This window comes from Trachemys scripta, chromosome 6 (genome assembly GCF_013100865.1).
Source record: "Trachemys scripta elegans isolate TJP31775 chromosome 6, CAS_Tse_1.0, whole genome shotgun sequence".
Lineage (NCBI taxonomy): Eukaryota > Metazoa > Chordata > Testudines > Emydidae > Trachemys > Trachemys scripta.
In genome coordinates this window covers 44,330,884-44,356,527 of record NC_048303.1, presented here as the reverse complement: position 1 = coordinate 44,356,527, position 25,644 = coordinate 44,330,884, and the positions used below count along the sequence as shown (strand labels likewise).

The 25,644-nt window shown below is 44.6% G+C and overlaps 2 protein-coding genes and 1 long non-coding RNA gene across 10 annotated transcripts in view; 1 reads left to right on the top strand and 2 right to left on the bottom strand.

Moving 5' to 3' along the window:
- The window catches only part of GCNT4 (glucosaminyl (N-acetyl) transferase 4), a 30,029-nt gene extending 15,956 nt beyond the window's left edge, over positions 1–14,073 (bottom strand). The window contains exons 1-3 of one of the 6 annotated variants that reach the window (XR_004646077.1): positions 13,775–14,073; positions 9,954–11,146; positions 3,751–3,964 (exon numbers count right to left, since the gene is read on the bottom strand). The gene's annotated coding sequence lies outside the window, so the exon portion shown is untranslated. Of the gene's footprint in view, positions 1–3,750; positions 3,965–4,387; positions 4,411–8,296; positions 9,656–9,953; positions 11,147–13,774 lie in introns of those variants that run through there. The other 5 variants (XM_034773234.1, XM_034773236.1, XM_034773230.1 and 2 more) reach the window with 5 other exon arrangements.
- Positions 8,860–25,644, top strand: part of LOC117878779 — a 45,070-nt gene continuing 28,285 nt past the window's right edge. The window contains exons 1-3 of one of the 3 annotated variants that reach the window (XR_004646080.1): positions 8,860–9,021; positions 10,416–10,547; positions 11,203–11,321. This is a non-coding gene — a long non-coding RNA (uncharacterized LOC117878779). Of the gene's footprint in view, positions 9,022–10,106; positions 10,548–11,202; positions 11,322–25,644 lie in introns of those variants that run through there. The other 2 variants (XR_004646079.1, XR_004646078.1) reach the window with 2 other exon arrangements.
- ANKRD31 (ankyrin repeat domain 31) overlaps positions 20,145–25,644 on the bottom strand; it is a 120,024-nt gene continuing 114,524 nt past the window's right edge. The window contains exon 25 of the mRNA XM_034773229.1: positions 20,145–21,700. Coding sequence (XP_034629120.1) covers positions 21,549–21,700 — 152 coding nt within the window. The 3' untranslated portion in view covers positions 20,145–21,548. The remainder of the gene's footprint in view (positions 21,701–25,644) is intronic.

The window sequence follows — 25,644 nt, the reverse complement described above, 5'->3', positions numbered from 1 at the left end:
TCTGTAGCAGTGCATGGTATTCTTCCATCCTAAGTGCAGGACTCTGCACTTGTCCTTATTGAACCTCATCAGGTATTTTTCAGCCCAATCCTCTAATTTGTCTAGGTCCCTCTGTATCCGATCCCTACCCTCTAGTGTATCTACCACGCCTCCTAGTTTAGTGTCATCTGCAAACTTGCTGAGAGTGCAGTCCACACCATCCTCCAGATCATTAATAAAGATATTAAACAAAACTGGCCCCAGGACCGACCCTTGGGGCACTCCACTTGAAACCGGCTGCCAACTAGACATGGAGCCATTGATCACTACCCGTTGAGCCCGACGATCTAGCCAGCTTTCTATCCACCTTACAGTCCATTCATCCAGCCCATACTTCCTTAACTTGGCGGCAAGAATACTGTGGGAGGCCGCATCAAAAGCTTTGCTAAAGCACATCCACTGCTTTCCCCTCATCCACAGAGCCAGTTATCATAGAAGGCAATTAGGTTAGTCAGGCACGACTTCCCCTTGGTGAATCCATGCTGACTGTTCCTGATCACTTTCCTCTCCTCTAAGTGTTTCATAATTGATTCCTTGATTTTTCCAGGGACTGAGGTGAGGCTGACTGGCCTGTAGTTCCCCGGATCCTCCTCCTTCCCACTACATTAGCCTTTTTCCAGTCATTTGGGACCTCCCCCGATCACCATGAGTTTTCAAAAATAAATGGCTAATGGCTCTGCAGTCTCATCTGCCAACTCCTTTAGCACCCTCAGATGCAGCGCATCCGGCCCCATGGACTTGTGCACGTCCAGTTTTTCTAAATAGTCCCAAACCACTTCTTTCTCCACAGAGGGCTGGTCACCTTCTCCCCATATTGTGCTGCCCAGTGCAGCAGTCTGGGAGCTGACCTTGTTTGTGAAGACAGAGGCAAAAAAAGCATTGAGTACATTAGCTTTTTCCACATCCTCGGTCACTAAGTTGCCTCCCTCATTCAGGAAGGGGCCTACACTTTCCTTGACTTTCTTCTTGTTGCTAACATGCCTGAAGAAACCCTTCTTGTTACTCTTAACATCTCTTGCTAGCTGCAACTCCAAGTGTTATTTGGCCTTCACTGATTTCACTACTTCCAGTAGTTGGACTGGACTTTCTGACCTTACTTTCGATTAGTTTAAATCTTACCTTTGAGAAAGGACACAGGGAAATTGCTAATTTATCTAAGATTAACTGTGGTTGTCTCTTATGGGTGCCATATGTGACTTAGTTCTAGCTCTGCATGCTAACACTTTATATCAGCAGTAAGCATAGGTTCGTTCACTGTCTGTGATGCACAGACTTATTTCTCTTTTCCTACAGTACCAGATGCACCCAATGTTAACTATTTTACTTGTCTGTCTCAGTCCTAGCTGTCTGCATGTTCTTTAAACTTCCTGTATGTTCTTTTCCATCCGTCTTAGGTATTTATATGGCCCAAATCACCATAGTATCTGATTGCCTGATGCTTTTGAATATATTTATCCTCAACACCTTGTGAGGGAGGGAAGAACTATTATCACTATTTTACTGATGGGAACTGAGGCACAGAGAAACTAAGTGACTTGCCCAAGGTCACACAGGAAGTCTGTGGCAGAGCAGGGAAATGAATGTAGGTCTCCTGAGTCCTAGGATACTGCTCTAACCACCAGAACATCCTTCCCCTCAAGCAAAGTTTAGGTCCGGCCCCCTGTGATGTTATTTGTTTGGGACCTCTCAGGTGCAATACCCAAGATTCAGTAGGCTCATTTCTTCCCCAAATTACTGTGTCATGCCAGCTGGGGGCCAGAAATGCGGAACCTAGCATGAGGGGAAAAATAAGTATATAGCCTAAGGATCTTTGGAAAATCATGGGAGACGGGAGAGATTCCAGAAGACTGGAAAAGGGCAAATATAGTGCCCATCTATAAAAAGGGAAATAAAAACAACCCAGGAAACTACAGACCAGTTAGTTTAACTTCTGTGCCAGGGAAGATAATGGAGCAAGTAATTAAGGAAATAATCTGCAAACACTTGGAAGGTGGTAAGGTGATAGGGAACAGCCAGCATGGATTTGTGAAGAACAAATCATGTCAAACCAATCTGATAGCTTTCTTCGATAGGATAACGAGTCTTGTGGATAAGGGAGAAGCTGTGGATGTGGTATACCTAGACTTTAGTAAGGCATTTGATACGGTCTCGCATGATATTCTTATCGATAAACTGCACAAATACAATTTAGATGGGGCTACTATAAGGTGGGTGCATAACTGGCTGGATAACCGTACTCAGAGAGTTGTTAATGGTTCCCAATCCTGCTGGAAAGGCATAACGAGTGGGGTACCGCAGGGGTCTGTTTTGGGACCGGCTCTGTTCAATATCTTCATCAACGACTTAGATATTGGCATAGAAAGTACGCTTATTAAGTTTGCGGATGATACCAAACTGGGAGGGATTGCAACTGCTTTGGAGGACAGGGTCATAATTCAAAATGATCTGGACAAATTGGAGAAATGGGCTGAGGTAAACAGGATGAAGTTTAACAAAGACAAATGCAAAGTGCTCCACTTAGGAAGGAAAAATCAGTTTCACACATACAGAATGGGAAGAGACTGTCTAGGAAGGAGTACGGCAGAAAGGGATCTCGGGGTTATAGTGGACCACAAGCTAAATATGAGTCAACAGTGTGATGCTGTTGCAAAAAAAGCAAACATGATTCTGGGATGCATTAACAGGTGTGTGGTGAGCAAGACACGAGAAGTCATTCTTCCGCTCTAGTCTGCTCTGGTTAGGCCTCAGCTGGAGTATTGTGTCCAGTTCTGGGCGCCGCATTTTAAAAAAGATGTGGAGAAATTGGAAAGGGTCCAAAGAAGAGCAACAAGAATGATTAAAGGTCTTGAGAACATGACCTATGAAGGAAGGCTGAAAGAACTGGGTTTGTTTAGTTTGGAAAAGAGAAGACTGAGAGGGGACATGATAGCAGTTTTCAGGTATCTAAAAGGGTGTCATAAGGAGGAGGGAGAAAACTTGTTCACCTTATCCTCTAAGGATAGAGCCAGAAGCAATGGGTTTAAACTGCAGCAAGGGAGGTCTAGGTTGGACATTAGGAAAAAGTTCCTAACTGTCAGGGTGGTTAAACACTGGAATAAATTGCCTAGGGAGGTTGTGGAATCTCCATCTCTGGAGATATTTAAGAGTAGGTTAGATAAATGTCTATCAGGGATGGTCTAGACAGTATTTGGTCCTGCCATGCGGGCAGGGGACTGGACTCGATGACCTCTCGAGGTCCCTTCCAGTCCTAGAATCTATGAATCTATAACTAAAGAGATAGATCGTTGCCTAAAAGTTAAGCATCTAAATCCATATTTGGACTCCTAACTAAACATAACCTGATGTGAGAGCACCTGATGTGCTTTCCATGGGACATGAAGGTGAAAATTAGGCTAACATAGCCAGAACTGGGGAGTGTTTGCAGAGGGCATTAGAAGAAGAGAGGATGATGCTTCCCTGCTAAGCTGCAATGGAAGGGGAAAACATAGTGAGTCACCAGCCACCCTCAGCTAGTTACCCCCGAAGTTCTCTGTCAGCATGAAGCAGCTCACATTACTACTGAGTTCCTCATGGACTCTTTGGTCTGAACCTTACCTCTGGATCAGATACTTCAGGGCTATTATTCCGCATACGTGTTGAAATCCTCACCACTCCAACTTATACCTGCTGAATCAACAACATTGCTCAAATCAACATTCAGTCTACACCTACCTTTTGAACTTTGCTTTATCTTCTTTCCTTGGGAAAGTGTTCTAGACAGCTTTGCTCGAGGGACACCATGATTGACTGGATATACAAGCGTAGTTCTTTTCCTCCATCCTCCTAGAACCCACAAACAGCGTTCCAAGCTTTAGTATCCTCTTTAACTATGTTTCAATCGAGTGTGCAGCCATGTATATGTGAGGACCAGGGGGAACATTCCTCCCTACAAAGGAAAAAAAAGTAAATTAAAATGTTAATTACAAAGTACAATAACCGTGGAAGTGTTATGTAATAAGCACATCTCTTTAGCTGCTTATATTTAGTTCATAATTTAAACAGCTTGGTTTCATGATTTCACTGTAGCAAATCCTCTACTACCCATTTTTGGCAGTAATTTCACACAATTCATGCTGTCTTTAACTGTTGACATCTTCTAAATACCCACAGTGACCTGAGTTTGACACTTGCTCAGAATTTCTCCTGATAGCAGGAGAACTATGTAAAATCAAATTTTTCATATGCTAAATGTTCTATCAGCCTGTTGTTCAAATGTACCACTTAATACACTGAGGCTTAGCACGTTATGCTGTCACTCATTTTCTTGTTACATTATACAATGGAACATAGTATCTGCCCCTGATGGTACCTGAAGTGATGTAGCTCAATGTGGCAAACTTGAAAAATACAGTTTTGGAGAACTGCAGGTAAAGAAAAAAAAAAGTTTTTTTTTTTTTTTTTTTAGACACCAGTTACTTTGAAAGACATTGGGCCTAATTCTACTTTCAGAAACACTGGTATATAACAGAAGTAACTCCCTCTAAGTCAATGGAGTTCCACTAGTAAGCAGTTCCTGTATAAGTGGGAAGAGAAACAGGCTTTGTTTCTTCAGATCAGTTGCAAGTATAAGCAGCGAGAAATTTTGCTCAGATGTTCAGTTTTTGAAGTTTTGATTCATATGTGTTTTGAAAGAAATATATTTCAACCTCAGAGGTGCTATTGTGATCAGAAAGGCAACATCATAATTTGTACAAAACCATATGACATATATATATATATATATATACACACACACACACACACACTCTCTACACTCTACCCCAGCACTATATAAGAGGGGAGAAACCATTACAAACCTACACTAAGTTAACTGGGTCTCCGGCCCGGGACGACGGATCCCCCTCGCCCCCCCTCCGGGGGGTGTCGGGAGGGGACCGCCGCCCGGACGGCCCCGGCCCCCGTCGGGCGCATTTCCACCGAGGCGGTGCGCCGCGACCGGCTCTGGGTCGGCTGGGAAGGCCTGGTGCCCGTGGACGGTGTGAGGCCGGTAGCGGCCCCCGGCGCGCCGGGACTGGGTCTTCTTGGAGTCGGGTTGCTTGGGAATGCAGCCCAAAGCTGGTGGTAAACTCCATCTAAGGCTAAATACCGGCACGAGACAGATAGTCAACAAGTACCGTATGGGTCTTCCAGTGCATCTTCTTTTATGCATCTGTTTTTGGATGGAAAACTCCTTGCAGCAGGGATGGTCTTATTGTTTTGTCTTGCACAATACCCAGCACATCAAGGGTCAAATTTTCTAAAGCACTTAATTAACTTAGAAGCGCAAGTCCCACTGCTTTTCAATTGGACTGAAGCTTCTAACTCACTCAAGTGCTTTTGAAAATGTTGGCCTATTTTCTCTTAAAAATAATCTACAATAATAATTCTCATCTCAGTGTTTTCACTCTTGATTTACAATTACAAGGGGCCTAATCATCCTCTGAGACAGCAGCATTGGAACGATTTTTATAGTGGAGGTGCTGAAAGTCACTGAACAAAACTGTAAACCCTGTACATGATGGAAGCCACTTCAAGCTAGGTGGTGCTACCACACCCCCAGCACCGCTAGTTCCAACACGCCTACTCTGAGACCCATTGCCATTTTTTCTTCCCCCTTCTCCTCTCTACAGAGTCAGAGATCCTCAAGTGGAGAGAGGCTGGGCATGTATTGCCTTCTCCAAGACTCATGGGAATCTGTAAAACAGTTAATGTAGCTTGAAGCTGAAAGAATTTTTTCACTGTCTCTCTCTAGACCTTGAAATCGCCATTCATGGGCGGGGGGAAGGGGCTATCAGTAGCTGCTGATGGAAGACGCTCCCGCAGCATGGCTCCAATAAAGCTGTGCTACCTAGAATCCGAAAGGGATCATGGGGCTACAGAGCCAGGCTGAAGGCTCAGTGCCTATGCACAGATGTACCCAGCCTCACAGACCTCATGATATATGTGTGGAACCCTCTGTTCATTACACAGGAGGGCAAACCCCAGCCTCTGGAATAATTTAGGGAAACCTCTGTGGACCAGATCCTCAACTGGTGTAAATCAGTGTTGCTTCATGAAAGTAAATGAAACAATGGTGATATACATCGGCCAAGGATCTGGCCTATTATGTGGAATGTCATGGGTAATTTTATGCTCCATGGCCCAATTCATGTGTTTTTCTGTGGGATAAGGTGATCAGGTCTGCAGCACAGAAAAAGAAGAGTTCACTAACTAACTCCTTTTCTCAAGGGGGAAAGGTTCTCCTGGCTAGATTAGCACTTAACATTTTTTACTTCTACTAGGAAAAACTGGACTTGAGTTTAACAAGAATAAATATACTAGGAAGCTAAGTATCAGAGGGGTAGCCGTGTTAGTCTGAATCTGTAAAAAGCAACAGAGGGGCCTGTGGCACCTTTAAGACTAACAGAAGTATTGGAGCATAAGCTTTCGTGTGTGAATGTCCACTTCATCAGATGCAAGTAATGGAAATTTCCAGAGGCAGGTATAAATCACTATGGAGATAACGAGGTTAGTTCAGTCAGGGAGGGTGAGGTGCTCGGCTAGCAGTTGAGGTGTGAACACCAAGGGAGGAGAAGCTAAGTGCTACTATAGATTAATGCACTAGCCTTTCATCTGCAGAGACCTAAAATCTATTGATAAAAATCAAATTTGAATGGTCAGCCAACTCCTTAGTAAATTTTGGTTCCCCATTACAATACCACTTAGAATTTGGCATGATTAACTGTTGCTGCTCATAAAAAGACCTAGGACTGGAACAGTAAGGCATGAGTACTGCAGGTCAGACTGGAAGTGCATTAGCAGAATGAGTTTGGAGTAATCAGAATGCCTGACCACAGCCAGTAAAACCAGTTCTTCATTTTTACTAGTCTAACAGTTCTCCTCAAATTAATTAAAAAAAAAAAAAAAAAAAAAAAAACAGTATTCTTGTCAGAAATCTCCAGCAATATACCACTGACAAGAACATGGAATCTCCATCTTGAAGGAAAACTCTTGATATCTTTCACTAACTACAAAAAAGACCTATGATTTTGAATTCACTGCTCTCATCCTCCTCCCGCTTGCACCCTCATGAGATAGGAGTAGTCAGTGACATTGCACTGGTGTGAAACTGATGCAGGTGAGAGCAGAATCAGGCCCACATGCACCCTCCCTCCCCCCACAGATTTACCCTGTCCATTCCTGGTTTCATTTATTTCAGTGGAGTGACAGATATGGTGCATAGAGCTGAAGCACAAGCAGCAGTATAATTCCTACAAGCTATCCTGTAAATATGTACATACATCTTCTCCAGATGACAAGTTACAATTACAAATGTGTGGCTAATAAAGCAAACAAAAGTTCCATGCCATTCCGGTGCAACACCTGGCACAGAATATTCATTATTAATTACATTTATTAATAAGTTTTCAAGGAGCATTCAGCACAAATACAGGCTGTAGAGCCTAAGTTATGCAACTGTTTTTGCAATGTTTGGCCATGAACTGTACATATTGTGCCAAAAAATGTAGACAGCCCTTTACAGAGTAAAACATTCCTTGCCTTAAAGGACTTACAGTCTAAAGCAGTGGTTCTCAACCTTTCCAGACTACTGTACCCCTTTCAGGAGTCTGATTTCTCTTGCATCCCCCAAGTTTCACCTCACATAAAAATACAAGTACAGCACCCTGTTACTGAAAAAAAATGCTTCCTTTCTCATTTTTAACATATAATTATAAAATAAACCGATTCCAATATTTATATTTCACTTACATTTCAGCATATAGAATATATAGAGCAGTATAAACAAGTCATTGTATGACATTTTAGTTTGTACTGACTTCATTAGTGCTTTGTATGTAGCCTGTTGTAAAACTAGGCAGCTATCTAGATGAGTTGATGTACCACCCCCTCTCCCCACTTCGGCATACCTGGGTTGAGAACCACTTGCTCTTTCTAACCTAGACCAAAAGGCACCGGCCCCCGCAGTTGGTATCAATGAGCGTAGCAGCAGCTCCCAAGGAAATATTAGTTCACACTGACGTGGATGATAATTCGGTGCCAGCCGCTTCCCCAGAAAGGCATGTGATTGGTGTGTGTTGTTCACTTCATTAGATCTATTACTCCCCGGGCCCGAGCCGGGTTTACACCAGCCCCTGAATACTCACTAAGGCTTCTCGGAGCACAATGAGGACTCTGAAAGTGTCCTGGCCCTGGCCCGGTAGCACCGGGCTTGCACACGGACAAATCAGTCCCGCTTTACCTTTGCGGCCATTTGGCTGAGCGCAGCACCCCAATGGCTTTGGGGCCTCCCCGCGGGGTCCCTCCAGTCCCGATTTCCTTTCACCGACGACCTTTGCTCGTCCCGCGCCGCGCCGGGCCAGCCGGAGTCCCCAGGGGGCAGCCAGCGCTCGCAGTGGCGAATACCCGGTCCGAGCCCCAGCGCGCCTCTCCTCCGCTCGCTCGGTCCTCCCCCGCCGCCAGCCGGGGCCCAGGGGCGGGCGGCAGAAGTTGCTGCTGCTGCCTCTCGGCTCGGCAGCTTTGGACACGATCCGTCACGAGCCCGCCAGCTCCGAGCCGCGGCGCGCCCAGCGGGGCCGAGCCTGTGCGAAAGTTTGGGGCGCCGAGTCCCGCCTCGCAAACGGTGTGTAGCTGGCGGGCGAGGCCGCCCCGCGGGGAAAAGCCCGTTCGCTTCGCAGCCCCGAGGTGCTCCCCACGGCTGGGGCAGGCGGGGGAACCGGGCGCGCAAAGTTACAGCGGAGCCGGAGCAGCCGAGGGACGGTGACCCCGCCTCCCGCGCGGGACCAGCCTTCCCGGCAGCGAGCGGCTCTGAGCCTGCCTGGGGGTGGGAAGTTCCCGGGCCAGAGCGGAGGAGCCCAGGCTGCGGCCGCAGCAGATGTTAGCAGCAGGCGGAAGACAGCGGGGCTGCTGCTGCGGCTTGGGGGAGGTGCGCCGGGCTCTCCCGCGCTGGCTGCGGGGCGGACTGAGGTGACGGGAAAGGAGGGGCGCCTCCGCCTTCCTCAGCTTGTCCGGCCAGCAATCCAGCTGTGCCCGGACAGGCCGCGCCCCTCCCCGAGAACTCTCCCCTGCCCCGAGCCGCGCCGCTGGGGCTTGGCTCCCTGGCGGCGGGGGTCGCTTTGGCAGCGAACGCTTTGCACATCGTCTGGGGGTAACTGCCTCGACGCTGGTCACCTTTTGGTCTCAGCCGGGGTGAGCCAGAAAGGGGAATCCCCTGCACCCATCACCCCACCCCCGAGCCCTGGAGGAGGGGACCTCCCCTCCCCGATTACTTTGGCAATCAGGGAAGTGATGAAGGTGGGAGGAAGTTCAGTGCTAAACTCATTCACAGCCTCGAGTCTCTATCCCAGTTGCCAGAGCACAAAACCCTGCAGCGGTGAAGCTATATACAGCTCAAGTAACGCCTCTCTCTTCATGTTTGTGACCTAGATCTAGGAGTAGATCTGCTTAGAAATGTTATAGCGGGCTTGTAGAGAGGGTGCGTCCCAGCAGGGAACCACACTGCCTCCCTTAGTCCTTGTACGGCCCCTTGGGGAATCAGTCGGGTGCAGGAGTCCTGCCTTAAGCTCTGGGAGGGGGCTGAGCACACACAGGTAACAATTAACAGATAACAAGGGCCGGCTCAGGGCGGGGCAGTAGAGAGTCACAGCTCAGGCCCTCAGGCAGGGGCGGAGCAGCCACAGGTAAATAGCACACCAGGCTTCAAGCGGCCGGGGAGGGGGAGGGGGACACAGGCTCTTCCACTCCACTGCATCCCAGCCCAGGAACCTAGCAACAGCCACAAGCCCGCTGCTGTGTCAGTGGGGATCCTGGCCACAACACACTGACATGGGTTCTGGCTGTGTTACAGCCAGACTCGGGTCTGCCCCCAGGCTACTTCCCAACTCCCCCTCTGGAGGTACCTGAGTCAAGATGGTGTCCTCAGGACGGGGGCTCGATCACCATTGGATCCTCAAGGTAGCTGGCAAGGGGTAGGCTCAGCACCTCTCCCACATGCTGGTCTGCGTAGAGTGTCAGCAGGCCAGTCTCCAGGTCCATTACTGGAGTCTCCCCAGCGGGAGCTGGGCCAGAGGTGTCTGGCATCTCCAGTGGCTGCCTCCTGAGTGAGCTCTGGGGTTGAGCTTATACTTGCTGTCCGGCCTCTGACCCTGTGGGGGCAAGCTTGGAGTGCTCTGGCTCTGCCCACTCTGGTGTCTGGCGGAGCTCGTCCCTCTCTGGGGCACCGGGGAACCACACCGCCTCCCTACAGGGCGGCTACTTTATTAAAAGGATTTGCTTTTGCACAGGGTTTATGATGCTGACAGTCTCTGAGATAATGTGAATTGGCATCAATCCTCCAATAACACAGGCTGTTTCCTCTCCAGATAAGCCCTATGGGGATCCTGAAAGTTGTGACAACGTGAAATGTTGACTGGGGAAAGCAACCATTTTGTGTGTGGAAACACGAGGTTTGGCTGACCAAGTCTTACCGCAACTGAGGTGAGGACTCACATAGGGTAAGGAGCTGTCCCATAAATTCTGGACAAATTTTTTTGGTGACTTTCGAGTGCCCTGCCTCTCCCCCACATACACTTTGTAACCAGGCCTGCTGACAGCAATGGGCAGAACAGTCAATGGGCCCCTAGAAAGGATGGGCGCGGAATCCCCTACAGTTGGGCCCAGGGGAACCTTCACTTCCTTACAGTCTCCTGCTGAAGGAACAAAATGGACACCGGGTAGAATCAAGCACGTGGGTTTATTATGCACAGCACTGGCAGAGTGTCCTGTTGCTTATTAGGCTCAGAGACACTGCCAAGCAATTGATTACAATGAATTATATGGAACCTTTATGGGTGGAGGGAAATGACCGGGTAGGAGGTCCTGAGCCCCTGGATAGGTCGAGCAGCAAGACAAGAGAAGCACAGTAAGCCAATATTTAAAGATTACATAATGTCTCCGCCCATGGTTTCAAGTTAACCTGTAACCCATGTATTAACAATATGTGTTTTCTTTTAAACAATGTATAAGGTGTAGAAGTAAAAAATATATATGTTGAATTCTGATTTGGGGTCCATAGGAATGAGGTAGCTCCTCTGATTGTTCAACAGGTACATTCCTGGGAGTTAAAGCAAAAAAAAAAGTACATGGCAATAGAAATTGTTTTTTTTCCAGGTTGCTCATTGTGTTTCTAAAGGCAGACACTGGCATCTGGGAGAGAGGAGGATGCACCAATGAGGAGGGAGGATGTCATATCTCATATTGACATGTTTGAACCTTTCCATGAACTCAAGGTTGGTATGTGGGGAGGGCATGGCTATCTTTTCCTGCAGAGGAGTAGACAGACACAGACACAGGGCCCCTTTCAATCCTTTGGTCTGTTTGCCGCTTCAGATAAGAGTGCCAATTACTGCTCCCCATCTGAAGGTTTGCGGACCATGCTTATCTTAGTAAAAAAGAAGGTTGTCTCTTGCTTGTTCTGCTTCTCTTATTGTTCACTGTTTGCTAAGCCTCTGGACTACGGGCCTGTGAAAAGTTGCTGACATAGCCTGTGTCAGGATTTTACATACACAGCACATGGATTTTGGCCCTTCATCTACTGTCTGTGTTTCTGTGGATCATTTTCTCTAATACACATTTACCAACCTCAGAGATCCTAACTTTCAGCTCTTCCCCATGGATATCCATCCAGCTGCCTTTCCCATCCACCTGGGACTGGTGCAAACTCCAGAGCTGCTTCAGAATTTGTTTCTCAGATCCCTCTGTGTCTGGAACCTACAGTGCAATGTCTCAACACTGAAGAATTCTCCCCCCCTTCCTTCCCCAGCCAGGATTAACCGGATGTCCTAGTAATCAGCTGAGATCTGCTTCCCACCCCCGTTTTTTTTTTTTTTAAAAAAGGGTATTTCCAGACAACTGGTCCAAAAACTAGGAATGTATTCTAAGGTACTTGAGCATGCAGACACCATAACTCAGGTCCCAATGAGAAACCATTACAGTGGTTATTATTTATGCCTTTGTATTACAGTAGCACCTGTGGGTCCCAACTGAGATCAGGGCCCTATTGTTCAGGGACACTCATGGAGACAGTTCCCTGCCCTACAGAGATTACAATCTAAACAGACAAGACAAACAAAAGAAGGATTGCTATCACCATTTTACAGATAGGAAATTGAGACCCAGAGAGATTAAGTGGCATTCTGTCGTTCCCCCGAACCAGTCCACAAGCAGCCAGAGAATTCCCCTGCCATAGGCACTGCATGGTGCCATCATAGGCAGCCCTATGCAGCCCCCACTGCACACTTCAGCTGTGGGAGGCAGGAAGTCCAGGACAGATAATTGAACTCAGAGCTCCTATTGCTGTACCCCTAGGACCATCCTTCATCTCTGTATAAAAATTCTTCCCAGAAATATGTATTAACTTCCAAGACAGGACAATAAATACACTAAAAAGCAGTCAAGCTGTTCCTATTCCTAAAGCCTACAGCTAAAAGAATCCCAACACTCTGCATTTGTGGCACACAATTCACATATGTAAATGATTGTGTGCAACTATCTGAAAAGGAGGCCAAACTGTTTCCTTTAAAAATATAGCCCTTTATGCCTAAGTTTAGGGGACACTTAATTTCACGTTGTCTAAAGGTTAGAGCAGCATCCTGGGGTCTATCTCTGTCTGTGTCACTGATTCATTGGGTTTCCTTAGGCGAGTCATTTGATCTCTGAGCCAAATTCATTGTGTTCCAGATAATCTCCCTCTGCCAATTTCCCATCCAGAACATGAAGGAAAATCCCAACCAAAAATCTGGCTGAAACAAACAAAGGACTAATACATAGGAGAGGGAGAGTCCCAACATTAACCAGTGACCTAAATAATTATTACATTTACCTACTGTGCGCTCATGGGCTTTATAAACCCACAGCTGTGGATGTATGAACATTCTCAGGATAATCCCCCAAGGCTTGTATGTCCCTCTTTAACATAAACAACAAAGAGTCTGGTGGCACCTTAAAGACTAACTCTTTAACATGTTACTTATGCACCAGTTGGTTGAAGCTCTCTTTGGAGTGTTACATTCTTATTCATAGATTCCAAGGCCAGAAGGGACCATTGTGATCATCTAGAGAGTCTGACCTCCTGCATAACAAAGGCCCAGGAACCTCTCCAAAATAATTCCCACAGCAGATCTTGATTTAAAAATGGTCAGTGATGGAGCATCCACCAGGATTATTATTAGTGACTCTGGTGAGACTCCATCACTGTTCCCTTTACAACAGTCCCAACAGCAACACATCCCCACCCCCAGCTACCAGCCCCCACCGCCAATCATCCCCAAACCATCTCCAAATACCAGAGATAATCAATCCCCTGTGGTCAAAGGCATGACCCCAAAGAACGGCCACCAGCCCCAAACCAAAATAACCTCAGCACCCCTTTCCCCGCCCCCACACTCACTCACTACCATCAGCCCAGCGCTGTCACCGAAACACCCTCCCCCAGCCCATACTGCCCTGCCCTTCCCTAGCGGACCCCAGACAAAGCCTGGCCAGCGCCTTTGCTGCAGATGTTGGATCAGCGGCTGCTGGATCCTGAGTCCGATCTCTAGTCCTGTACCCGGCTCTGCCCCGCTTTTCCCTTCGCAGCCCGGTTCCTCCGCCCCCGCTCCCCGAAGTCCCGTGTCCGTTTCTACGCCCTGAGCTCGGCTCCCCAGCTCTGCTCCTAGCCCGGCGCCCCCCACCGCTCACTCACATGGATGCAGAGTTTCACTCCTGGATACAAAGTTGCAGAGATCGTTGCCGCAGCCGGGCCGGCTCCGCTGTGGGGCTGCTGCCCCGATTCATCCTCCGGCCGCCCAGGGCCCCTCCTGCCCCAGCGCTGTCCGCCGGGGTGCACGGAGCCTCGGGCGGCCCGCAGAGCTGCCCTGCAGCCCGCGGCGGGCGCTGGGACTCGGGAGGGCGCGCCTAGGAGCCCTGCGGCACGTCCTGGCGATTTAAAAGGGTCCGGGGCTCGCCGGCCTTTTTAAATCGCTCGGACCCCTGGGAAATTGTCCCCTCCCGTCGGCGGGTTTGTTTGTAACACTGAAACAAAGCAAAATTTAAGGACCCACCTACCCCCATCATATAATTTATGGACAGGCCCCAGCTCTCAGTATGAATTTGGGCAAAAGTGAAATAATAATAATAAAAAAAGATGTAGCTCGCTCACGGTTTTTAGTTACACTTAGTTATTCTGTCTTTATTCCGATATTTTCCTTGATGGAAAAAGTGGCTTGTTTAAATATTTTATTCCACTTAGTTGTTCATTACTTGAAACCATGGGAAAGGAGGAACATTCTCTTGCCTAATTTCCTGTCAGTTTTCTCTCAGCAGAGCAAGTCTTACAACTATTCTGAAGATAACATGCGATTACAGGGCCCCAGTTTGTATGCAACAGCAAGTAGGGAATTTACTTATGAACGGGTATGACTGGGGGGGGGAAGGAGTTACTCACCCGATCTAATCTGTAATGAAAAAATAAGGGCCATGAATCAGTCCCCAGGAAATGTTAGTCTTTGAGCCAGGAGACAACTAACAACACTTAAATGCAACACATTTTAAATTAATAAAATAACTTTTTTTTACAACATCTAAAGAACAGGTGGAACTCACTGGCACAATATACTGTTGAGACAAATGCCTTGTCTAGACAGAACAGTATATGCGGTTTAAATGTCTTCTGACGTAAATCGGAAAAGGTATACTTATACTAGAATAAGAGCACCCATATAGGTGGTTACACCTGTTAAACTATACATGTATAATCGGTGAAACTTTTCCAAGGCCAAAAACTCAGCATACAAAAAATACAAATAAAAAAAATAAAAAAAAGCTTTAGAACCGCTTGCATACAGTCCCCTCTTTCAATTGCTGCATTGCCTTCCTTAAATCCACTGTATCAAATTTATTATTATCTGTATTACCTGAATGCCAAGTCATAAACCAGGACCCCATGGTGCTAAGGGTTTGACAAACACTGCCTCTCCCACAAGGAGTTTACAATTTAAGTATGAGACAACAGATGACAGTTCTTATCCTTGTTTCCAAGGCCCTGAACAACTCTGGTAGCATAAATAAAGATCTCTTCTCTTATTGTATCCTCCATGTCCCTTTCTCTCCACCAACAATCTCACTGGATTTTTTTTTAAATTTAATAACTCAGTTCTCCACTGATGAAATAAAAAAGGAGGGAGACACTACTTTCCAGATAAAGCTGAGGGACACTTGCTGAAATTATTTATACTTTGCTCTTAAAATAAGAAACTGCTAGTGGGGCTATTGTTAATATACACATATGGACATTTTCTGAGCAAGTAGTCAACGTAAGCATCTCTGTATATTCCAGCCAATAAACCTGGGTAAAAAAGAGGTAATCTGAGATGCTTGGACCCCGAGTCCATTTAACAACGAGTAGATGAGGAACAGGAATTGAAACTGGACTATATAGGATCTGGATGTTTATTACTAGCTGACTGGCTGCTGGACAGCCTACCTCACTCCAAGAAGAAGGCAAAATGGCATCAATCACTCCTGACTTTTTGTTTCTATTTTTCTTCCCTTAATTTCTTTCAACTGTTTAATCGTTAAGTTTTTCCTTCTGTCTCAAATTAGGACTTGAAAATCAGGGTGAAAAAACCACACAACTCTGTGACATAATTGTAAAAATACTCAGCTAAACATTTACAGAGCCAAAATCTGCAGTGATTTGCACCCTATGTAACCCGGCGACTGGGTTTGCAAGAAATGTAACTCAACACAGAACCAAGTCCCTGTTGTTTGTTTTCTCATTTCTTTACTATTCCATTTCATATCTAGTGTTTGCTCGCTCTCTTCAATGTATTCTCTCATCTTTCTCTTCTCTTCCTGTCTCTCTCTGTCTGTTTCCCTTTTTCTGGAAAATGTAACTGGGCCCACCAATTCTCAAAAAGAATCATGGTTCCTTCTTGTGATGCTGGCAGACTAGGTGCCAGCACATACCAAGGCCTCACAAAACACTGACAAATATATACCTGGGTACCAGTCTGGCTTACCTGTGGGATAGTTAGTTAAAATAAAAATTAGTGTTATAAGAATGTGTTTAGTGTTTAGACTTAATGGAATGTTTGTAGGATGCTGCATGTATTAATCCTACTTATAATATCTATATCCCCTGGCAAAGGATAAGATTTTGTAATGGAAGTCACAGAAGCTACAGATTCTGTGACTTTCAGAGACCTCTGTGACATTTTCCCTTCACCTTCAGCCCTATGCAGCAGGCCCCACAGCTTTCAGCCACCGTGGGGCTCGGGCGTCAGTCATCCCCGCATCAACCCTCCCCCATTATTTATTGTAAAAGTAACAGACAGGTCGCAGGCTTCCATGAATTTTTGTAAATTGCTTGCATCCTGTCCGTGACTTTTACTAAAAATAACCATGATAAAATCTCAACCTTACCCATGGTCTAAAACAGGGGTGGGTAAACTACAGTCCGCGCGCCGCATGTGGCCTGTCAGACCTTTTGATCCGGCCCTCGAGCTCTGTTGTCCCGCTCCGGCACTCCAGAGCGGGAGTGGGGTGGAGGGCTTGCCCCATTGCGCCCATCCAGCGCTTCTGCTGGGGAGCAGGGTCGGGGACTTGCCCTGCTCCAGCGCTCCAGCCAGGAAGCTGCCCGCCCAGTGTACCTGCTGGGGAGCAGGGTTGGGCAAACTTTTTGACCCGAGGGCCACATCTGGGTATGGAAATTGTATGGCAGGCCATGAATGTTCATGAAATTAACAATTCAGAGATATTCAAATAAACTTCATATAATAAAAATACGTTTTAGTGGAAATAAACATAAAACCTTACTTACTGTTATAAATATACTATCATAACAATGTATTACAATAATTAAACCAAACTTACCCCCTTTCCATGCCCTTTCTCTCTAGCCTGGATTTGTCAGGGGTCAGCGTCCAGTCATTGGAACTCATTGAGATTCACCAGCCCCCTGCTCAGAGAAATCTCCTCCCATGTAGGTCCCGACAGCCCATAACTTTGAAAACTGCCAATGAGCACTCCCATGCCAACTACTCTTTGTTTTATCCTCAACAATGGAAAATGAACACTACTAAAACATCAGAGTCACCTAAGCCAACAAGTAGCAGGCACGTGGGCTTGCACATTCCAGTCTCTGATGGCGCCTGAGGCACATTTGGGTTGTGCAGCCAGAATAACATGCGTGCCCTCACACCCATCACGCAAATCCTGAACACGTGGGAGTGCCAGGTGGGTGGAGCAGGGCAAGCCCTCTTCCTCGCTCCCCAGCTGGAGCGCCAGAGCAGGGCAAGCCCCCAACCCCACTTCCCAGATAGAGCACCAGAGCGGGGCAATGGAGCTCGAGGGCCGGATCAAAAGGTCTGATGGGCCGGATATGTGCCCACCCGGGTCTAAAGTTATACTGAGTGTTTGCATTGTAAACCTCTGTAATTGTGTAACTCACCAAACAGGAAAAGACGCGTTAATTAAGGTAAAGGGCTTATCCTGTACACAAGATGGTCCACTGAAGGCAAATGAGGCCTTGTGTATCACCAAAGGACACAGACAGACCTTGTTTATTGCATTCCTAATTCCCTCCAGGAAGGGGAGACCTGTGCATGATCTCATCCCATAAGCTTGGATTCTGGGGTGAAGGGATAAAAAAAATCCCTGACAAGGAGAAACTTGGTCTCTTTCTGCTGTCTGAACTCTGAGAGGCAAAGACTTCTAAACATACACAAGAGATCCTCATGCTGCTTGGCATAGGTCAGCCCTAAAGGACATATAGAGTTGCTTATTATAGAAGTTTATATCACCTTTTTAAATCTAAGACTGTAACTCATTTGTGGGTTTATGTTTCCTGTTTTAACCTTGTAAATAATTCTCATTTATTTTTGTAGTTAATAAATATTTAGTTTATTACAGGATTCATTACAGATGTTGTCTTTGGTTTGAGATCTGAGTACAATTGACCTGGGGTAAGTGACTAATCCTTTGGGACCAGTAACCCGAATATTATTGTGATTTTTGATGTGAAGTGATCATCTATCACATAATCCATCTTGCGTGGGTGGGAAGATAGACTGGAATGCCCAAGGGGACTGTCTGTGACTCCATGGTAAGACTGTTGTAGTGCTTTAGGAGTTCACTTTTTTTTTTTTTTTATGGGCTTCAGGAAGTGGGCGGGCATAAGCCCGCCACTGCTAAAGGGTCCCCCCTGCCAGCCTAAGGGGAGGATCCACAGGGCCTGAAACTCAAGTAATTACGGGGGACAACTAATGCAAAAACAGGGACAGAAGTGCGGTCAAAGGGTCAAAAGAAGGGAACCTGACGGGGACACCAAGCAGAGAACCCCGGACAGCGCCCACTGTTCCTCAAAGGTGTCAAGGGAGCCAGTGGACGCCGCCTTTGTTCACATTTGTTACTGGGTGGGTGAAGTCTAATTATAGAACTTACAACCAGTTTGGGGTTTCTGCCCTGCTTTTTGACAGTCTGCCCTGAGGTTGGCACTCATGGTCATGAGCCACTGCAGACAGCGTGACATTTGTATCTTTGTCTCACTCAAAATTCACTCTCCCTTCCTAGCTCTGTTGCTCATTCAAACTGTACTTTTGCGGTAAAACTTGAGCTCTTAGAGCAATTTCTAAAGGTGTTTAGGTGTCTAAAGATGCAGAGACATGCCTGGTGGGATTTTCAAAAGTGTCTAGATTACTAATAACTATAGGATTTAGGTGCTCAGATGCTTTTGAAAATCCCACTAGGCATCTATCTGCATTGTTAGCCACATAAATACCCTTTAAAATCTGGCCTTTACTATCCCATGTCTCTTGATTTGCTCTGTTCATTCTGGGTAAAATTCACCCCTGTGCAGAGGGCCAGTGCACCACTTCCTGTATAACCCTCGTGCTAGCCCTCTGCACTGGTTGAATTTTATTCTGTCCTTTTTGTTTCTTGTTCCATTGTCACTTCTCCCTTACTTCCCTTCCCTATGCAGTTCTTCCATAACCTATGGCCTGTGTTATTCAGGAGGTCAGACAATCGTAGTAGTCCCCTTCTGTCCTTAAAATCTATTATTCTATATTTTATTGTCTGGTCCCCAGCTGCTTTCTTATGTTCCTGCCTCTCCCTCCTTATTCTTTTGTCAATCCCCTTTGCTTTCTTCCTCACTTATTTTCATCTCCCCTTTGCCTCCTTGACTCTTCCTGGCCCCTGAAATCTCTCCTTTTTTTCTTACATGAAATATTAACAGTGACGGGGGTATCCGCTGATTCCTCCTCTTTGAATTCTCCTTCTTGGCTCCTCTGCTCTGCATAGCATGAGATGTACATTCATTCAGAGCATAGGAGAGGAGAAGTCATTTACTAAATAAGTCAAGTCAGCCAGTTGCTGAAAGCAGAAGGGTCAGGAGGACTAGCCACTACTGTCTGTCACCTAGGGTGTAATGCACCACATTAGATTCCCACTAGAACAGGGGTCTGATGATTCTGCATGTATTGCACAGTGTCCAGGGCCAACTGTGTTTCTTTAGCATGTGATTGTAAAGGCTTACATTTTAATGTAAAACCATAGTTGGAATGAAAAGTAAAGCATTTACAAAGACACCACCCTTCTCATGTCCTATTTCTTTAAGTTATGAAAAGAGTATGGATTTGGAAAGTAGAAAACTAGGTTTACTAATTTTATTAATTGGTAGTTAGGCCAGATTAATGTCTTGCTGTCAAACTAACACCTTAACTCTATTACTTGCTTAAAGTGCACACCTGAACAGTGATTAAAAAAAAATCAAAGAAAATTAAGCTTTTTTACGTTCACATACAGAATCAGTAAAAAAACAGCAGTTTACAAATACTTTGCCTCCTTTTCCCCTCACCTATGAATCAGCATTTTTGTCACCACCTCTCAATCTGCACTTTGATCATGTGCAATGTTAATTATAATTATATTATTATTATATTGACTAAAATAAAGTGTTACTGTCAAGACCTTACAGTTTTTGTTAACAATTTTATTTATAACAAGGAAAACATTCAAAATAAACTGACAAGCAGTACAAGTAATTACGGGGGACAACTAATGTACAAGTCTGATAGTCAAAGGTCATTTTTTAAATAAGATGGTAGCCTCCTCCAAACAAGACATGAACTATATTTGAATAACCATTTACTTTAAACTGATTTTGCTTTCTATTCTTCTAGTGTAGCAGCTAAGAAAAACGGTTTCTCTCTTTTCTGTGTGGAAATTGACCTTTATTAAATACCTACCACTCAAAAGCCTTTAACTTTTTGGCTTCATGACAGTTTGTATTTTGTCAATCTTTAAGGCCTTATCAATCAATGACTACTAATGTATGACAGGGCACGGTATTAACAAACTTCCCATTAGAAGCATCCCTGTCCTTCCCCTGTATCAAGTTCATGCCCTGATAGTCTCCTTTTGCCTAAGGCAGTATTCAACTCTCCTTCAAGACAATAATTCACACCCCAATAACCATTACAGGCTGCCATGTTTTGGCATGAGTCTCTCAGTCTGTCTCATTCTCTGGAATTAACAGTATTGGGTGTTACCTTTGCATCTTTTCTATTTCTTGTAATCCAGGGAGTGAAAGAGCAAGAATGCAATTTGAATGCATATCACTCTCCTGATAATAGTCAAATGTTGTATAAATGGGGAAGACTCAGATGTTTTAAAATTAAAACAAATACAAATCCTCAGGAGGCTGGGGCAAATTTGGAAGCTGCTGTTAGATAAAAAAAATATTATTTTACTAGTAAATGACCTTGTTGCACTTTCTGCCATGCACTAGTGCTTCCACTGTCATTTCAGATTGGACACATGTGGTCATCAGAGAAACCCCACATCTGAGAACTTCAAATGGATAAAATTTTGCTTTTACCCACCCTGCTCCCATCCCCTTCCCCCACCTTCTAGAAATGTTAATACATTTCTAGGTCATGTAAAGCAAAGCAAAGCAATTGGCTATTTTAAAAGTTGCTTATCTTAATTTTTGCTTAACAAAATGGCTTATATTGGTACATGGACCTTTGCAGTCATTTAGGGTGGCATGTGATCAAGCAGACTGCCTCTAAAGTTAGTTGCAAATTGACTGTCAGTGCTGCTTTTATCTGGACAAGTGAGGAAATATTCAGCCCTTGTATAAGCAGGTATAATGCCACTGAAGTCAATGGAGTTGCACCCACTTATGCTAGGAATGAGTGTGACTTATAAAAGGACTTTGTTCACCTCTACACTTCCTTGTCTCAATAGTAAAACAAAACATGAGTTCAGCATTGACAATTATCTTCAGCTGCTGTAAATTAAGTTTCTTGTATTAAATCCAAATACTGGGTAATATTTTAGTATATCTGATTTACATTCATACTACCAGGCTAAAGAAGATATTTAAATGCTAGTAACAAGGCAATTTAATTCTAAAAAGTCAGTTTTACTCTTAACTGGCGATGAAGAAAAACTGTTATAAATCAGAAGAGTTCTTAAAATCCAAAATTCTCACATTCCACATAGAACTTCCAATGCTGATCCATTATATGACATGGCAGAAGTTCCTCATTATTTATTAATACTATCTCATTTAACTGAAGAAAGCTTCTGGAGTTTTTTACAGAGTCAGACTGGAGGGACGATTCTGTTGGGAGAAAAAGCAAATGATTAAAAACACTACATTAAAATAAGGTCCAATTATTCCTGCTATTATTTATATAGGATCATAGGTGTGAATGACTCTTTACAGACATATAAACTGCGACAGATCCCCTGCCCTGGGATCTTACAATCTTAGGCCCCGATCTGCAATTTATAATGAAGGCACATTGCTGCACCCATTGACTTCAGTGGGGCTGTGCATGGAGGCAGTAGTGCACCTGTACACAGTAAATTGCAGGATCAGGCCTAAGGCTCCAATACTTGTCACCTGAGTATGTGCAGGATTGGAACCTTCTTTAAAATGCATAAAGTAAAGGAGACTGGGGAATTGAGGGTAGAATTTGGCCCTATGAGGTTTAGTTTGCGTTATTAAAAACAGTATCAATGTCACATTATAAAAATTCAACCATGAAAGATGAAGCAAGGCAGCAGCTCAGCAGCAGTATGGAATTTGCTGTTCAAATCCAATAGTCAGTGAACGGAGGTCTCTGGAAAGCTGTATTTTTTTATTTACTCTTTTATTTATCTTTCTTTGTTAAATACATTTGCCCGCAATATCACAGCTGCATGTCAGAATATTTTTGACAGGGCTTCTGGACACAACTATCACTGAAGGAGTAGGTCTGACAATAACAGCGCAGCTGGAAGTATTGAAAAGGGGCTGCACTCAAGCATAGCAGCTGCTAACTGTGGCCGAGTTGTTACAGCTAGCAGTTGCTCTTAGGAGGAGGAAGAGGGCTGGCATGAGAATAAGAATAAAAGTGGCACCAGAATGAAAAGCTCAGTGTTCAGTCCCTATTCAAATGTCCAGGGCTCTCTGGCCTTGTCTTAACAGACAAAAAGGATGTGTGCTGGACTCTTCTTAACTCAATATCTTAACATGATTAAAAAGCCCCATTAAGATGCACACTGACATAGGGCCGCCCAGAGGATTCAGGGGGCCTGGGGCAAAGCAATTTCGTATTCTATAGTATTGCAACTTTTTTTTATGGAAGGGGCCCTTCCATAAAAAAAAGTTGCAATACTATAGAATACTATATTCTCGTGGGGGCCTGGGGCAAATTGCCCCACTTGCCCCCCTGGCAGCCCTGCACTGACACATCTGAAGGCATGTTAGCTGGCCATGTTGTAGCCTAGCCTCCCCCTTAGGCAACCACATGGCTTCAAATGTGTTAGCCTGCATCTTAATGGGGCTTTTGAATTGTGTTAAGCTAACTTGATTGAGCTAACACAAATGAAACACACCCTTTTTGTCCTTCAAGACATGACTTCTGACAAAAAAACAACCCCACCCCATCCCCCTCTGAAAAAAATAATGAAAGAAGGATCTTGCATGGTGTGAAAAATGGCAAAGTTCATTTTGACTGCAATGGGACCAGGATTTCACTCAGTCCCTTAAAGATAATTCTTCAATACTAGGGAGACAAGGTGGGTGAGGTTATATCATTTACTGGACCAATTTCTGTTGGTGTGAGAGACAGGCTGTTGAGTTTACATAGAGCTCTTCTTCAAAGCTCGAAAGCTTATCTCTCACACCAATAGAAGTTGGTCCAATAAAAGATATTACCTTGTCTTTCTAATATCCTGGGACCAACATGGCTATAACAGCACTGAATACAATTCTTCATAGAATCTCAGAGTTAGAAGGAACCTCAGGAGGTCATCTAGTCCAACCCCCTGCTCAAAGCAGGACCAATCCCCAGACAGATTTTTGCCCCCGATCCCTAAATGGTGCCCTTAAAGACTGAACTCACAACGCTGGGTTTAGCAAGCAAATGCTCAAACAACTGAGCTATCCCTCCCCTCCCAAAAAGGAGTTTTTCTACCCCGATGGGACTTGAACCCACACTCTTTGACTTAGAAAGCAACTGCCTTATCCATTAGACTACTGGGGCTCTCATCCTGAGATGAAGGGTGGGGGGAAGTAACCACCAATAAACAGTGCTTTCAGAAAAGAAGAATTCGAGGGACCAGTCAGCGACAAACAGCCCAGACACAAAACCAACCTCACAGTCTTTCTACACAACATGTTCATTTCAGAACACAAGACACAGAAGAACAAAAAGTACTAAGGATCTACAATCTGATGTCCAGCAAACATTCATATACCCTGGACCCCAGGCAAGCAAAGGCTGACAGCATCAAATAAGTTGTTTGTGTATCTCTGAAGAGGTTATTACAATGCTGTTCACACAAAGACCTTTACCAACCAATCTGTGAAACAGTAGGCAGTAGCACCAGAGGGAGCCACTTACCTTCCTGACTATAGATAATGTGTTAGAAAAATAACTGATAGAAATAGTGGTATTGGGTGAAAGTCACAAAGTAGTTTGAAAGAGATCACATTCAGACAGCTGTTAACCCCAGAGATAATTTTTTTATATATATAGGAACGTAAAATCTGCAAAACAATCTGGAGCTAAGGGCTATCATTTTTATAGAAACATAGGACTGGAAGGGATCTCCTGGGTCACTCTGTACAGTTCCCTGCTATATAACAGGTAACCCCGTTCATAAATTTATCAAATTCTATTTTAAAACTAGTTAGATTGTTTGCCCACACTATTTCTGTTGGAAGAACCTCTTTCCTCTGATGGTTAGAAATCATCTTTTAATTTTCAGCCTAAAATTATTCATGGCCAGTTTGTATCCATTTGTTTTTGCGCCAATGTTTTCTTTTAGCTTAAATAGCACTTCACCCTCCCTAATGTTTATCACCCAGATGTATTTATAGAGAGCAATCATCTCCCCTCTCAGCCTTCATTTTACTAGATGAAACAAGCCAGCTCTTTTATTCTCCTCTCATAAAACAGCCTCCCCATTTCCCTGATCATCCTAGCAGCCCTTTTCTGCACCTGGTCCAGTTTGAATTCCTCTCTCTTGAACATGGGTGACCAGAATTGTACACAGTATTTCAGATGAAGTCTTACCTGTGCCTTGTACAATGGCATTAATACTTCCCTCTCTACTGGAAATATCTCACCTGATACATTCTAGGATCTCTTTTGCTTTTTTATGACCGCATTATGTTGGTGGCTTATAGTCATCCTCTGATTGACTAATACACCCAGGCCTTTCTCCTCCTGTATGTTTCTAGCAGATGGGCCCCCAGTTTATAGCAGAATTATCAATCCAGCAGTAGCATTTCCATAGTTAAAATTGTATGAAATTTCCCATTATAAGGCTGATTTTGACCCCTTCTTCTAATTTGTTGAAATATTACTAATTTCTCTATAAAATTTCCATATGTAGTTTCCAGCCAGAAAAAAACTTCTTCTCAAAGTTTGAAACTAATTAGACAAGGCATTTTTGAGATACAAGATTAATATCTCCACATTTGTTTTATTAATTAATTACCAACATTAATTACCAGTACACATAGCTATTTTAAAAAAAGTTTGGGGCTAATATTTTGAATGTAGCTGCTTGGAAAAATTAGAGTTCTGAGAACTCTATGAGGTTTTTGTAAGTGTTATAAAGTTCTTCAGAAGTTTTACAGAGCTTATAAGATCATAGTGTATGGATTGGAGTCAGTAACCTCTCTAAAGCAAATAGCTCTGGTTCAAGGAACTCTGAAGCTCAGGAGACCTTCTAAGCATTAGGAACTAAAGAGCTCTTAATGAAGGAACTGAGAATCTTAGGTAGACATGGTCTGCAGCCTAATTTTTAGGCCTTTTAGACTGTCAGAGAAAGCATCCTTTCTGAGCCCTTTATCTAAGAATCTTCCCCAAAAAGCCGGGTTCTCTGCTTTAAATTGTCTAGTAGTTTCATGCGGCTCTACGTTCTCTAAAGGATAATTCTTCACATACAATTGACAAAATATCTCAGGCTATGTTCTGAATCACAGTTTTCCTTTATCCTTATTAGCTCACAGAAGTTACTATTCCTACTCAGATAATTTATCTTTCACCTTCTCTGCAAACCAGA